The sequence below is a fragment of the Squalius cephalus genome (genome assembly GCF_949319135.1).
Source record: "Squalius cephalus genome assembly, chromosome: 11".
Taxonomy (NCBI): Eukaryota; Metazoa; Chordata; class Actinopteri; order Cypriniformes; family Leuciscidae; genus Squalius; species Squalius cephalus.
The window spans coordinates 33,028,667-33,045,589 of NC_137132.1; the positions used below are offsets into that span (position 1 = coordinate 33,028,667).

Here is a 16,923-nt window from a genome sequence, read left to right on the forward strand (position 1 = left end):
AATAAACAGCAAAAACACATAAAAAACTTGATGTCGTGTAAACAGCCCCTAAGACTATACAGCATGATATTCCAGATGAGTTCAAGTCTAAACCATATTTTGACCTGTAAAATCCCATTTATTTTTTACTTGTTGCCATACATTGTTGTTTTGTATATTTGTTATTGTAGTACACAGTGGACAGTGGATCTCAAATTTGTTACAGTCTCTTATCCTCTTGTTGCACCATGCAGCTATTAAGATGTCATGCTATTCAGGCTTGCTACCGGGACTGCCTGAGGCTAGAAACAGAAATATCAAGTTACATCGCTGCTAACACTTTAGTTCAGGGTCCAGCTCTCACTATTAGCTAGTTGCTTACAGTATTAGCTTGCATATTACTAGGATTTTGGCTTTTTATTAGTACTTAAAAAGCACATATTAATGCCTTATTCTCCATGACCATATTCTACATCACTTAATCCTACCCAATACCTAAACTTAACAACTACCTTACTAACTATTAATAAGCCTAATTAGGAGTTTTTTGAGGCAGAAGTCGTATTAATAGTGAGAATTGGACTCTAATCTAAAGTGTGACCAGTTTTCTTGTTTTTTTTCTTTTACAGAATTGAGCTCTGAAAATAAATTCAGGTAAGACTTGTAAGAGAGGTAAGAGTTGTTTTTGACATTACATCCATTTTGAGTATTTTCTCTGCTGCACCAATGCTGTACACATAACATACACAAGAAGGAAAATTGACAAAAGTCTTAATCTTTCTGAACATTGAACATCATGTACTTTTCCCAGTTATAAAATGCTAACACTAACACAGTAATGTTTCATAATGTACAAAGGCTATAATGAAGAGATATCTTGATGCTCATTTTTGACATTCATTGCACACACATACGTGAAAAAAAACATGTGATTGACTTGTCACAGCAGCACTATTACACATTTTAAAGCTATTAAAACAACAGCCTTGAAACAAATCATGGAAATATTGAAGAGAAATACAGCGTTTTCCATAAATTCCAAACACTGCTATGCAGAGAGAAACTGATTTTTCTCAGTATTGCATACTATTGCATACATATTTCTTGTCATATCAAGTCATTACCTTCATTTATGCAGCGCTTTATACAATACAGATACAAGCAGCTTTTCGGTGATAAACACGAACAACCGCAAAGTAGAGTCAATGTTCAGATGAGGTCAGTTCAGTGTTGATTCAATTCAGTTCAATTTAAAGATCATCAAATATAAAGCAGCTCTGGAGAAAACAGTGAAGTCATTGTCTTGCTCAGTTCACTTCTCATCAGTTCTTCTAGTTTCAGTAGTGTCAGTGGTTCTAGTTCCCTGAAGACCTCTACTCTGGCGTTTGATTCTGAACATAGCCACTGACTCTTATGTTGTATGTAAGAAAAACTGTTTATTGTATTGCATATGTCTTTCCAGCTCCTCCTCATGGACTGTCAATTTAAGCAGTGAGAGGAGGTCCGTTGCTGATGAAACCAGAGGAAAAGTGAACCCAGGATACAACGCTGACGATGTAACAAGTAATAGCACCAAAATACAGAATCAACAGAATACCCTGATGTATTAAACAAAATTATATGGGGCGTAATTCCTGCTTTATTTAATATATTTTCACAGAATTAAACTAAAAAGAAACACAATTTTTAGGATATCAAATATACACTACCAAAAAAGTGAAAAAGCCTATGTTTCAATAATGGCTTTTTGCACTTAGTGTTAAAACATTACCAATATTTTGTGCAATTTTGCTTGCTGTGTAAATATATCTGTTTTGTAGAAATAGGTAAAATGGGTCTAGTGATTCAGGCTTGTTATAGTTAAAGTGCCCACTTACGCTTTTTTCGGATATTACCTTTTCATGTAGTGTGTTAAATAACTGTTTGTGAGAGTAAAAGTTTCTTCAAAGTTTCAAAGATCAAAGTGCCCGATAAATGGAGTTATTAGAAGACACAGGTTTCCACTTTGCACGCACTTCCAAAGGATGAGTAATCGGGCTCAAATTGATACGGTAAAACTGATGCCATCATTACTCTTCGCATCACTGTGTATCAAGTGCTGAGGAAGATCCAGAGCTGAAATTAAGATATTATAATGTCCGTCTGGATTCTGACCAATCACAACAGACTGGGCCATCTGACCAATCAGAACAGAGTAGACCAATCACAACAGACTGTGCAATCTGACCAATCAGAGAAGAGTAGACCAATCACAACAGACTGGGCAATCTGACCAATCAGAGCAGAGTAGACCAATCACAACAGACTGGGCCATCTGACCAATCAGAACAGAGTAGACCAATCACAACAGACTGGGCCATCTGACCAATCAGAACAGAGTAGACCAATCACAACAGACTGGGCAATCTGACCAATCAGAGCAGAGCAGATCAATCACAACAGACTGTGCAATCTGACCAATCAGAACAGAGTAGACCAATCACAACAGACTGGGCCATCTGACCAATCAGAGCAGAGTAGATCAATCACAACAGACTGGGCAATCTGACCAATCAGAGTAGACCAATCACAACAGACTGGGCAATCTGACCAATCAGAGCAGAGTAGACCAATCACAACAGACTGGGCCATCTGACCAATCAGAACAGAGTAGACCAATCACAACAGACTGTGCAATCTGACCAATCAGAACAGAGTAGACCAATCACAACAGACTGGGCAATCTGACCAATCAGAGCAGAGTAGACCAATCACAACAGACTGGGCCATCTGACCAATCAGAGCAGAGTAGACCAATCACAACAGACTGGGCAATCTGACCAATCAGAGTAGACCAATCACAACAGACTGGGCAATCTGACCAATCAGAGCAGAGTAGACCAATCACAACAGACTGGGCCATCTGACCAATCAGAACAGAGTAGACCAATCACAACAGACTGTGCAATCTGACCAATCAGAACAGAGTAGACCAATCACAACAGACTGGGCAATCTGACCAATCAGAGCAGAGTAGACCAATCACAACAGACTGGGCCATCTGACCAATCAGAGCAGAGTAGACCAATCACAACAGACTGGGCCATCTGACCAATCAGAGCAGAGTAGACCAATCACAACAGTGAGAAAATGAAAGTGACCTTGGATGCATGTAAACATATTCTAGGAGACAAAATTAGGAACCTTTAAAATAGTATAATAGGGGCACTTTAACTAAAACTAAACCCATAAAAAAGTTTGTTACTTGAAATTAAATGAATTTTAACTGAAATAAAATAATAAAAAATAATATATTTAGTCAGGTTTCTATACTTAAAACAAATGGAAAACAATCTGCCAGGGAAAAAAATACACTTCATTTTTAAAATTTCTTAAAGAGATATCTTTTTGTTCAAAGATTTCTTATAATAACCATCAAACAAGTCTTACTATCTTAAAATGTAAGTATATATTGATTTAGTTATTTTACTGGATAACAAAACAAGCATGTTTAATATGTATTTCTGTCCAGCAGTGAGAGCACATTAAGCAGTGCAAGTTCTGTCTGTAAGATTTTAGGCAGTGTGAAGTCCCACACACAACTGCTCTTCACCCCACAGGTTCAGGACACAGTGACCTCAGGAATAGAGCTGACAGCCCGATAAACATCATCAGCTCTTCACGGGTAAGAGGAGAGAGAATTACAGCCTCTGCATTATTCAAAACGAGTGGGTCTTCTGACACCTCGGTGTAAAGTCTTCTGCCTCACACCTGGGGAAAACGCTGGTCTCTCTATTACTGCGTGAAGGAATATTCAGCCAAACATTTAAATACTGTGTAAATGCTTTATATAATCCTTTTTTATTTGTGAAAATACCTTTTATTTTATTTTATCGTACTGTGGAGCAGCAATGAGCTCTATATAACCTATTATGTTTAAAGTCCCCCTGTGGTGAAAATCAAGTTTTTAATGTTGTTTATATCTCTATGTGGTGTTTTTAATATGTTTTAAGACAAACCATGTGTAAATTCATAAGTCGACACCATTGCTGAGTATTTTCTCCTTAAAACTGCAGTGAATCAAAGACAGTCTCAAAAACACGCTTTGAAATCGCTGGTGTTTCTGACGTCACAAACTACCTTGTAACCAATCAGATCAACGTGTGATCGTCAGCGAGTGGATCTCTGAGCTGGTGTGAGTGAGTGGAGGCGGGGCTCATTTACATATTCATAGAACCGCGTATACTAAATGAGGCATGGGTGTAGAGCTACATTCAAGATATTTTAAGGCATGAAGGATTTTTTTTTCTAAGGAAAAACATCGAAATGTCGCATTTTGATGATTAAAGATGAGAGATAAAATTATTGACAAAAGGGGGAATGATACATTTCAATAAATGCAAAATTTTGGTAGAATTTGATTTTTATAAACGGTTTCACTTTTATTTTGATGGTCCCTTTAACACATTCTGTTGACTATAAGTAACGTTGCACCTACATGTCAACTGACTCTCATTAGAGTATTAGTAGAGTATTAGTAGACTGGTAGGGTTTGGGTTGGTAGAATAAGTTGACATGTAGTTGCAAAGTTACTTATAGTCAGTAGAATGTCTGTTGGAGGAGCATCATAATAAAGGGTCAGCAGATATTAAGCAGACAGTGAGTCTCCTGATACTCTAATGAGAGTTAGTTGACGTACAGGTAGTTGCAAAGTTACTCAACAGAATGTTCAAAAGGGACCATCACAATAAAGTGTTAACATAAAAACTTCTTATGAATGGGAACTTATGAATGACCTGATATTCCACTGTAAAACAAGCATTTAAAAGTAAATTTCAAGTTTTATTTAAAATTTATTTTGCATCAGTCAGTAAAAAAAGGTTCATTCTCCAAATATCGTTCCTCAACAGGTTCCTGATATTGTCATTTTCAGCTCTCAAAATCAGAACGAGGAAGATGTTTCTACCTTGGACTGCAATGGAGCAAAGAAGACAGTCCGTCGCGTCACTACTGTTTGACCTCAGGGTCAACCGCAGATTGAAAGAAAGGCTGTTTACATGCTGCTGTTTTCGACCAGCTTTCTGTTCAGAGAGAAGCCAGAAATTCAATCTGACCTTATTGTTACTCTAAAGAAGTCATACTGCTGAAGATAGAGATTCACTGACTTGCGGTGATGTCAACTGCATGTAATACAGCCATATCAACAATGCATGTTTGTTTTTTTACTGTAAAAATTAAAGTAATTATTTTGCATTATTTTTTTTTTACTGGTGTTCCACCTTATTTAGTTGGAAAATGTTATAAATTATTTATACGGATCAATATTTTACACAATAAAGTACATCAGTATTGGTATTGGCATTTTTTCGAAATAAAATGAGTGTTACACTGTCAAGTATTCCAACAAAACAACAACAATGTTTTTTCTCAGATGGTTGAGGGTTCAAATAAGGGAAATGTGCGAATTTCTGTCTCTCTTCATGTTTTTCTGGCTGCTCGTCACTCATGGATGGCAACTGCTGAATAAATTAGGGACACCCTCAGTAAGTCACACAAAGCTGTCGCGATATGAGAGGGCGATAACATAACCCTTTTGTTTTTGTTTGGGTCTCCAGACCAGTGTTATCTTTCCTAGACCTGCTTGTGTTACTGAGGTTTTCATTTGCCATTCACAAGTGGTGGATTGATGTCAGGGTCAAGCAGACTGTTTCGCTGGGGTGATTTACAGAGGCCACTGTTTGTCTTTCAAAGACTTCTGAAGTCTGTTTCTCTTCTCTCTGCCGCTCTCCTATTGTTTTGCCGTTTACTACAGAGGATGTCTTGATTGCCTCTCTCTGTTCTGAGAAAATGGTTTTGCAATGCAGTATTTGAGACATGTTAGATAATAAATGTGGTATTCTTCTACAAACCTTCATTGTATTTGTAATCGTTCTTTTTGCAATAAATGTCATTTATGGAAACTTGCTTCCACCACAGAATAAAACAATAAAAATAAAAGATAAATGCGACATTTTATCTCACAATTGCAAGTATATATCTCGCAATTCTGACTTTATTTCTCGCAATTGCGAGTTTATAACACGCAACTGCAACTTTATATCATGCAATTCTGACTTTATATCTCCTAATTGCGTGTTATAAAGTCAGAATTGCAAAATATAAACATGCAATTCTGAGAAAAAAAGTCAGAATTGCGAGTTTGTTTCTCGCTTTATAACACAAATGAGACTTTATATCACGCATGCTTCCATAGCCATTTCTAAAAATAAAAAAAGAAAGTTTTTTAATCCTAAACAAAGGATTAAAATAAAATACATTCATGATATCACAATTGCATACAATTATTCCGTACACTAATGTACAGGGAATGTTACAGTGTGTCTCATAAACACAGTTGTGTTATATCTGGCACATACAGTATTAGATGCAGGCACTGGCTGCAATCATGTAAATGAAAGCATCTAATCATGAGCATAAATATTTATTCATGCACATTAGAGCCCAGCCACCACACAAAGGTTTTCGCCTCCAAACAATGATTCAGTCTTTATGTAATTGACCTCAGCTGAATGAACCCTTTTGGAATCAGTCACAGTACTTTGAAACAATTGCAGCCTACTTTGTGCGGAGCGATTCGCTGCAATGCTGATGAATAACTTAACATGTCTTCTCTGTGATTGAAATGCAATCTACTCTAGTGCATCCTTACAACAGGGCATTTAAGTGCTTCCAAAGTCTGTTAGGTGCCACTGTATTAAGTGACTGGCTATCAAAGGGAATTGGAGACAGGAGCCCTTGACATGGTGCTGTTAGCATAATTAAGGCCAACCTAATTAGCAGATTTATGCCTCTTAAAAACCGATGAGTTGAGTAGGAACTGCAGAAAAGCTTAACATTTGAGATCTATAGTGTTCTCTTTTATGTGCAAACTCAGTGGAAGTGGGAGAAGCTCAGAGAATGTCCACCATGTGAATTCAAGCTAACAGCAGAACACTTGAAGCCTTGTTTTGCTTCCCAAAGCGAACAGTCCTGTCTTATTAAATACACTTCAAGTAACCCAGAGTTTCATCACAGTGAATGCGTACCGACAAATCCAGACCAACAGTAACTTTGCTGGAGGACAAAAGTTCTTCCTTGAAGCTTGAGGTATCAAACTCAACACATTTGATCCAATTTCTCATGCAGGCAACAAAGTGTACACTCAGCATGTGACAAATAAAAATAGGCTTTGCCAAGTAAATAATACAATGTTCCTGGGGGACCAATGTCCTGCTGAGTTCAGCTCCAACCTGACTCAACACCCCACATAGCAGCATTGTGACATCCCAGATCCGGCCCACATCTGGCACATGTGGAAAGATGATCTGGCCCACCTGCAGCGTGGAATGACAGCCCATGGGTGGCTCACTCCTGTTTGCCAGATCTGGGCCACAAGCAGGCCATAGCAATGCCACATGTCAGCCAAGAGCAAAGAAATAAACCAGAACTGGACCGTATCTGAGCCACAAAATCTGTGTATATTAAATATGAAGCTATCTCAGCCTTAATAAGCCTGTTAACAAGCAGAATCACTGAAGGAAAGAAGAGAACAGAAAAAGAGACGAGCAGAAACACAAGAACTACAACTGACTTCAGACACAGTCTTAGATGAAATCAACTGAAGATAAAAGAAGACATTAAATCTCTGAAGATCTCAGCAGAGGAGGATTAAACAACTCCACAAACAGCATTACCAGCTTCACTTATTACTAACCAGACTGACTTTATTTCTGTCAGACGTCTTCAAAAGTTGTTATTGAGAATTAACAGAGGTTTAACTCTAATGTGTTTCATTTGAAGTCACCATAACAGTGATTAGTGTTTCCATTAGTTGGGCTCTTAACTCTTATTATATCTTTTGTCTTTTTTGGCCGCTGTGACAGTGTGTTTGTTAAACATATTTGCAGCAACAAAGAAAGCTAAAGTGAAATGAGATCATGGTTACCTGTTGATGGTTTTATAATCATCGTGGAATAGCTTGATTCACTCAGCTCAGCTAAAGCCCAAAACACCATCGAGTCAGAGGCACGAGAGAGCTTGGTGGAGCCAGAGGGAAGACGGACCCTGGTGGAGCTGAGGTATCGATGAGCCATCCTCAGGCAGGATCAGAGAGCCAAGGGGGAGCCAAGGGTTGCAACTGCTCTGATGCCTCAACTCCCAAGATCCCAAGATCATGGTGGATACAGAGACTGTGGTCACACAGATGTAGCTGAAGGACTGATGAGAGCCGGCAGAGCAGGAGGATGAGAAGGAGCCAGGGAAATGGAGGAGGAAGGGCTAGGGCACTGGACTGAACCAGGGGAGTAGGAAGTGCCAAGGAACAGGAGCTAGAGAGTCTAATAAGCCAGATGGGACCGGCGGACGAGGAAGAACTGGGTGGGTGGGTTTAAGGGCCAGAAATAACTCCTGGTTAGCTGTAAATACAACAAATAACATCCTCATCCACTGTGAAAGGGTATCCACGCTGAAGGAGTACTCAACTCCAGGAGTTCCCTATAGGACCAGACCGGCATGCCTTTGTCGGTGCATTGAGTCCAGCACGAAAAAACACAGAGAGGAAATCATTGTGAGCGACATGTGCCAGATCTAAAAAAATCACACAATGATCCCCTTGGGTGAGGAGAAGGATTTTCCCTGCTGTTAGATCCATTTTGGTTGGTTATTTTGTCACGTGCAGGCAGAGGAAGAGTAATTGAAAAAGCAGGCTTTAATAATTGAAAACAAAACCACGTGATACTTTTTTCAGGACTCAGGATGAATTACATTTTTTGCTTTTCTTCTTATTTCAAAAATCTTACTGACCCCAAACATTTGAATAGTAGTGTATGTTACAAAATACGGCTTCCTGAAATATTTGGTTATGGTTATGGTTGGTGCATTTTCTCATTAAACCTGTGTTTGGCAAAAAGAGTTTATATTGTAGTAAAACAAATAAGCAGAGTTCAATGAAACAGAAATACAAAGCCAGAATTACAACATTGAGTTTTATTAATTTGTGTATGTGTAAAAGTGAATGTCTTTTTCCCCTGCAGAGTTCAAGACAATGTTGCTGCAAATGGCCTTTAATTGAAAATCGTTATTTTATGTTGCACAAATATGTCTCATCACAAAAGTCTGTTGACAGCGTCACATCTCATTTCCTGGGTGCCAATGGGATGTTACTAGAGTATACATTCACAACAGTACAATAACAAGCAATTATGCAGAAGTCAGCCAGAACATGGTGCAACAAAAATCCTTGAGCGAGCAGAAGGTGGAATTCACTAAAGTAAAATGTCTCACCTTGGGCAAAATGCTTTGAAACACAATTAAAATGGCGAGAAGTCTATTGTGTCCACCCAAAAAAAGCAATGGAAGAGAGTTAAAATGGAACAACAAACTCATATGCAATTGCTTTGGGCCATAAGCAGCCATGAAAAAAAAAACAATTTAATTGCCAAGCAAGGATTTCATTCCGTTTCGTATTAATAATATGGGTTTGGGCAGTTATAAAAAGGTAGGCTATAGTATAAAAGCAAAACTGACAAGCATACACACACAAGCTAAACTAAAACATAAGCATGAAAACAAGAGAGAAACAACCTTCCAGGGGAAAAAAACCTTTTTGGCTCCTTTTTTGGTCAAAGTAATACCATTGTTTTTACACATGATACTATCATATTCCATGATACCTTAGAGTACAGTATGTGAATATGGTAATCATTAAGTACCATAAACCATTAGTGTACCACTGTATTACCATCTAACACCATCCGGGTCACTACTTTTTAACGACAATCCCACACCCACCGATATAAGTGAGGTCATCAAAAAAGTGACACTGTTGATAGATCACCACTTAATCTAATTCAAAACCCAATTCTAATAACGGATCATTTAGCTAAAAAGCCTTGCCAGACCCCTGCTTGTTCTGAGGGCAGTTTAACAGGGGCATTTCCATATGTGCCACTGCACCCCATCTGTCAGAGCCGGGCTCAGATGGCAAACACAGAGGCAGACGGCAGGCCAAAACGCAGCCTGTCACTTCAGCAAATAAGTCTCTCAACTCCTTTAGACGTCCCCTGAAATTCCCTGTCCTGATAAATGGGACTGTGTTCGTTTTTGGCAGGAAGAGAGGTTGAAGTTGCAGTTACATAAAATTTAGCTGCGACAGCTTCTGCGATCTAATAGAATTTTGAGCAGATTGCACTTCTGATACATTTTTATGTCAGTTTAATGTTGTAGCTATAATGTCACTATTTATTGCCCCTGTCAGCAATTAAATGTTCCTTGTGTGACTGAAAGCAAAACTATTTTATCATGCACCCCATAGGAAATTTATTTTCAATAATTCAAACATAGTTTACTTTGATGAAACAATTATTAAGTCCTTTGGATTCAAATGTTTCAGAATTTACAAAAAAAATATCAAGTACAACCTTGCAAAGAGAAGTTCGCCTAATTGTATTGAATGTGCTCTTGTGGTTTACTTCAAATCTTAAAAGTATACATTTTTGTTAAATTGTACGTGCAGATATAATATAATATTAGAAATAATAGGCTCTTAAGTGTACTTACGAAGAGAGTTCACTTGCATGATGTTTCTTAAAGGGATGGTTCACCCAAAAATAAAAAAAATCTGTTATCATTTACTCACCTTTAAATTGCTAAACACAATAGAGGACTACACATGTGATAAATGCACGGAGATAGTCAGGCTGACGGAGATTTCACACGCATCCAAACTTTAATCCCAGATAGTAAGAATGGAAGGGCTTTAGATACTGCTTTGGATACGACTAGCTTAGTAAACTCTGTGCATTGTTCGGTTCAGGCTGAAGCAGAGCCCATGCAGCAGGGCAACTGGGTGACCGTGAGGCGCTGTAGTCGCGGGACAAAACACCGCTCTTCCGTTCCGATTACAACTTCTAATAGATTCTCCCCACTCAGTGAAACTACATGTATGTTAGACCCTATACCCACTAAGCTACTGAAAGAGATGCTTCCAGAGGACATAGATCCTCTTCTTAATATCATTAATTCATCTTTGTCACCAGGATATATACCGAAAACTTTTAAGCTGGCTATGATTAAACCGCTTGTTAAAAAAACACAATTTGATCCTAGAGAATTAGTCAATTACAGGCTGATCTCGAATCTACCTTTTCTGTCAAAAATGCTAGAAAAGGCAGTATCCTCACAACTGTGTTCCTTTTTTAGAAAGAAATGATATCTGCGAGGATTTCCTGTCAGGATTTAGACCGTACTATAGTACTGAGACTGCTCTCATTAGAGTTATAAATTATTTGCTCTTATCATGCGATCGTGGTTGTATCTCTCTATTAGTGTTACTCGATCTTAGTGCTGCATTTGATACTATTGACCACAACATTCTTTTAAATATACTTGAAGGCTCAGTACTAGGACCGTTGCTGTTCACTCTGTACATGCACTCTGGCTATCAGCATAACAGTAAAAAATAATCCCATGCTTCCTAAAGATATCTCCTAAGGGTATTATTAGGAGATATCTTTAGGAAGCATGGGATAGTTTTTACTGTTATGCCGATGATACTCAGCTCTATATCTCTTCCCTGACTAAACTTGCCAATTCAAGAAATTAACGGAATGCATAGCTGATATAAAAAAAAAGGAATGAATTTCCTATTACTTAATTCTGAAAAAACAGAGTATTTAATGATTGGACCAAAAACCTCTGCACGTACTAACCTAGAATACTGTCTAACACTTGATGGCTGCTCTGTCAAGTCTTCGTCGTCGGTTAGGAACCTGGGTGTGCTCTTTGATACCAATCTTTCATTTGAAAGCCACGTTTCTATCATCTGTAAAACCACATTATTCCATCTTAAAAATATATCTAAATTATGACATATGCTTTCAATGAAAAATGTGGAACAATTAGTTCATGCGTTCATGACCTAAAGGCTAGACTATTGTAATGCTCTACTGGGTGGTTGCCCTGCACACTTAATAAACAAACTACAGCTGGTCCAAAACGCAGCAGCTCGAGTTCTTACTAGAACCAGAAAGTATGACCATATTAGCCCGGTTCTGTCAAAACTGCATTGGCTCCCTATTAAACATCGCATCAATTTTAAAATATTACTGATTACCTACAAAGCACTAAATGGTTTAGCTCCGCAGTACTTGAGCGAGCTCTTAACGCATTATAGTCCTTCACGTCTATTGCGATCTCAAAACTCTGGCCAGTTGATAATACCTAGAATGTCAAAATCGGCTGCTGGCGGTAGATCCTTCTCCTAATTAGCACCTAAACTCTGGAACAGTCTTCCTAACATTGTCCGGGAAGCAGACACACTCTGTAGGTTTAAATCTAGACTAAAAACACATCTCTTTAACCTGGTATACACATAGAAAATTATACATTCCTATTATTCAAATCAGTTAAATGATTATTAGGCTGCATAAATTAGGTCAGGCGTAACCGGGAACACTTCCTATAACACCCAATGTACTCGTTACATCATAAGAAGAATGGCACCTATACGCTAATGTTAGTCTTTCTGCTTATTCCGAGGTTTAATGTAATCAGCCGGATCCAGGCCGTACCCAGATCAGATGGTGGACCTGCGCCTAGACACGACCACAACGCATCCCTGAAGTGTCAGCAGAGATTGTGTCAACTAGACTCTCCCCTGTAAGGCCTCATCGACACGACAGCCATCGGCACTGATCCTCAACAAACCCGTCTCCATCCCGCCGTGACTCTGATCTTCAACCAGATGGAACTGGATAATATTCGGAATGTTCCAAACCAATCTGACTTCTGACCTGTAATGCTGCCTGAATAATCATACACTGTTTGTTCATTGGTCAGAGCAGAACTGACCCCGACTGAGCCTGGGTTCTCCCAAGGTTTTTTTCTCCATCCTGCCACCTGATGGAGTTTTGGTTCCTTGCCACTGTTGCCTTTTTCCACCTTTGTTGCCATTGACCTGGCATGGGTAGTTGGGCACATTAAATTTAACAGTTAATTTTATATTCAACATTTATAACATTGATCTGCCTGCATTGACACTATTATACAAGAACTGAACTGAGCTGGACGATGACATCACGGTTTTCTCCAGAGCGGCTATATATATATATATATATATATATATATATATATATATATATATATATATATATATATATATATATATATGAGCTAAATTAATAACTTTTTAAAACAAAAATGAAACATCACTGAACTTACTTAAGCTGGACTGTGATGCTATTTTCCTCTGGAAACAAACTTTGTTGCATTATTTTCCTGTTATCTCTGTAAAACTGCTTTGAAACAATCTGTATTGTAAAAAGCACTATATAAATAAATGTGACTTGACTTGACATGACAAAAGTACCATAAGTGTCATATAAGAGGTCCATACGATGCTTTATATTCTTCTAATGCTATATGAATTTAAGCTGCCATTTACTGAAAATCTTGATATTCTAGCTCCATGGCAAGTTCATGAGAAAAGTGGTTGTGAGGGAATCATTCAGCTCACTGACTTGATGCATTGTCACAGCCTAAGGTTGCATAGATCTGAATCTGAATCAGATATGTAGTCTTTGAAAAAAAACAAAAAAAACTTTTTCTTCGCCTTTTGCTCAAAATGTTGCTTTTTTTAATAATACGTTCCCATATTCAAGTGTTGATAAAAAAAAAAAAAGAATGCATAAAACTTTTTTTTTTAAAGAGGGTCTGTTCTTTCTTTTGATATATTGCATGTTCAGATATTCATACAACAAAATACTCTGGGGGCTATGAAACTTTTGTGAAAAATATTAAAAAATAGTTTGGGTGGCTGGCAACTTTTTTCAAAAAATGCTGGCGGTGAAAGAGTTAAAAGCCTCGGCCTCCTTTCATTGCATTTGCAACAAGTATAGTTTGTCAAAATGTATCATTTTGTGTTCCACAGAACAACCCGAAGATGAGTAATCATGACAGAATTGTCATTTTGATAAATTAATTATTTAAGGCTAATGCTAGCTTGTAAGCTTAGATGAAAATATCTCCAACAGAGACAGAAACAATCATAGTGTACATAAATGTAAGACCATGCCTTGTATAATACAAAATATATATATATATATATATATATATATATATTATATTAAATAATATAAGTATAGCCTACTGATTAAAATATTAAAAGATGCAGGATCAAATTACTTATGCATGTTTCAGAAACATGAGACAGAAACATGTTTCTGCACTTAGCCCTACACCTTGTGATTCAAGTGCTCATGGGAAAGGTTTGATATATCGTGGAGTGAACCTGAGACTCTTGTGTTACTGTAAGTGATCATCACAGTGTGGCTGTATTGCTCTGGTTCCAGATTTGCTGCAATTTAAAGAAGATAAAACTACTTTCAATTATGGGCTCCATATTAATGATCCAATTTGCATGAATTACATGGGGTTGCCAGGCATGTTTGGCTTATCTCATGCTGCACTCTCTCCTACAGAATTAATAATGGGTAACCCTGGGCTCTCCCTACAGAGGAAAGATATTGGCTATCAATGGCTGAATCTAGGTGAGATATACTCTCTTCCTCATAAGGGATATAGATAGAGACTTTGATCACTGGGTTGGTGCCTGCGGCGTTGTAGAATTATCTGTTAGTTAATGAGATTATTTTGATGGGTTAACCCAATGATGACTGCTAATAATTTGTATTTTTATTTTACAACACTTATATGGAAACACAAACAGTGTGCAACCAAGAAGTCGTGGTATCAATACACAATTTTTTGACATGGTAAGTATATATTTTATAGTTATAGTTAGTTAGTTAATTAGTACATTATTGTTCAGCCTTAGCTGCAAATTTGTCTTTTTTTTTTCTTCTTTTTTTTCAGCTAAGGCTTTTGGGATTATGCATACAAATGATACATATACATACATGCTTATGCTTTCCTCTCATCAATATTACATTAGGAAGGGAGATTTGATGTAATTGGACACGATCCTTCACTCATTCTGTAACTCTAAGCAATTAACAGCTTAAAGAATCCCCATTGTGCTCTAGATACACTAACACTATAAGGAATCAAAACATGAGATTGCGCTGTCAAATATGAAGTAATGTCTGACAGAAGCTAGCCTGATCATGGAAGGCTGCTGGGGTTGAGGAGGGATTTCTCCTAATGTGGGAGCTTCTCTGCAGCATTTCCTCTGCGAACACCCCCGACTGGATCTTCTGCAGCAGAGTGATTAAAATGTGTTGCAGACACCAATGCAATATAGGCTTCTCCTGATGCAGTGTTTATTCTCGGAGTAAACATCTGCAGAAATGCCCATAGTGGAAGTCTGAAGGCTTTTGAACAGATTACAGGAATTGAGGAGAGAATTTTGAATGGCACACATGAGTGGAATGGTAGATGGAGGGTAAATCGTTCATAATTATATCTGTGGATTTGCAGCAAAATACTGGTTTTGTGCTTTTCAGAGTTAAATTATATATATATAACAAACTGGGTTGAATTACCTGACACCTACTGTACTAATCTAATGACACACTATAAATATTTAGATTAATACATTAAACAAAACACTTGACACAAATGTGAGAATAATAGCTTACAGAATACCAGAAGTGTATTGTCATTTACTGTGTATCTACAGGATCTACAGCGGAAAAAAAAAACCTTTAAAGGAATATATAGCAACAAAGAGAGAGATAATAGCCAAACAAGCCATTGGAAACCAGCAGTAAAATGGCAACTACAACATAGCTACAATACTTGTTTATCTGTTTCACAGAGAAGCAGAATAAACCATTTTCAAATCCTAGCATATAGAGAGTCCCACGAATATAATCCTGGTGCTTGTTTACCCTGGACTGTCAGGCTGCTTTGAAGCCGCGCTCATGATGAGAGGACAGAGACGCAGCTCTTCATTACTGGAGGAATAAAATAGGGATAGTAATATTTCAGAAGGAAGGGAGGAGATTTGCCGACGGCTCTCCTATTGGTTTAGTGCAACCGTGATGGCATTGAGGTGACGGCTTCGTAGGCTACTTTATAAAGCTCCCTCAGAGTGAGGAAACACTGAACTCCTTACAGCTGAAGTGGCGCTGAGGAAAACCCGTGACATAACACTGAACCATGAGTGAGGTAAGTGCACCTCCAGCTTCACCGCATTCAGGCGAGATTTAAACCTGTCATAAGAGCAGATTTTGATCATACAATATGCATAATGGATTCACTCATATTGATTTCTTTTGAGTGCAGCAGTGTGTGTTGTGAATATTCGCTCAGCGCACTTTAATTCACTTTAGCTTTGCCGATAGATCTGTGTGTTTAGGCTACTTGAATGAACTTGGCTATTTCATTTGACGAAGACTTCTGAAGAGGGCGCACTTACCATTACACATCATCACATTATAGGCTAATTAAATTAATGTTCCTTTTTTTGTATCTATCTAAACATAGAGGCTACTTTATACAGTGTAGATAGCCTACGTTTTATCTACACAAAATGCATTGGATATTTCCACTGTCATTGCCCTGGAGAAGTGGCACAGTTCATTAAACACACAGTGACCTTTTGCAACACCATCACTCAATAGCAGTGCATGTTATCGCTGTGGGAGCCTGCCATTAAAAAGCACATTACAGGATAGTTAATGCCAGTTCAGCAAAATCTGAACAGTTACCTAATAATGAAGCAAGTAACCAAATCATTAAGAGCGAAAATGGAACATGCAGAACATCAAACATTGTTTTTGACTGACAGATGTCGTAATTAATAAATTAATTAATTTATAAAATGTTAAAAACATGCCATGCAAAAACGTGCCCCACTGTGACATTTATAAAATGTATTCAAATTGTATTAAATTACAGTTGAGCCTTGCCTTATGATGTAAGAGTTTATAATATTGTCACAAAAATATGACAGTCCTGGAATTT

General features: G+C 37.8%; 1 protein-coding gene across 5 annotated transcripts in view; it reads left to right on the forward strand.

The window, feature by feature from the left end:
- Positions 1-12,583, forward strand: part of igsf5b (immunoglobulin superfamily, member 5b) — a 29,443-nt gene extending 16,860 nt beyond the window's left edge. Inside the window, exons 6-9 of one of the 5 annotated variants that reach the window (XM_079885922.1) lie at positions 609-633; positions 1,442-1,542; positions 3,579-3,643; positions 4,869-6,219. In XM_079885922.1, coding sequence (XP_079742048.1) covers positions 609-633; positions 1,442-1,542; positions 3,579-3,643; positions 4,869-4,976 — 299 coding nt within the window. In that variant the 3' untranslated portion in view covers positions 4,977-6,219. Of the gene's footprint in view, positions 1-608; positions 634-1,441; positions 1,543-3,578; positions 3,644-4,868; positions 6,220-12,515 lie in introns of those variants that run through there. The other 4 variants (XM_079885925.1, XM_079885926.1, XM_079885924.1 and 1 more) reach the window with 4 other exon arrangements.
- Positions 12,584-16,923: the final 4,340 nt, after the last annotated feature.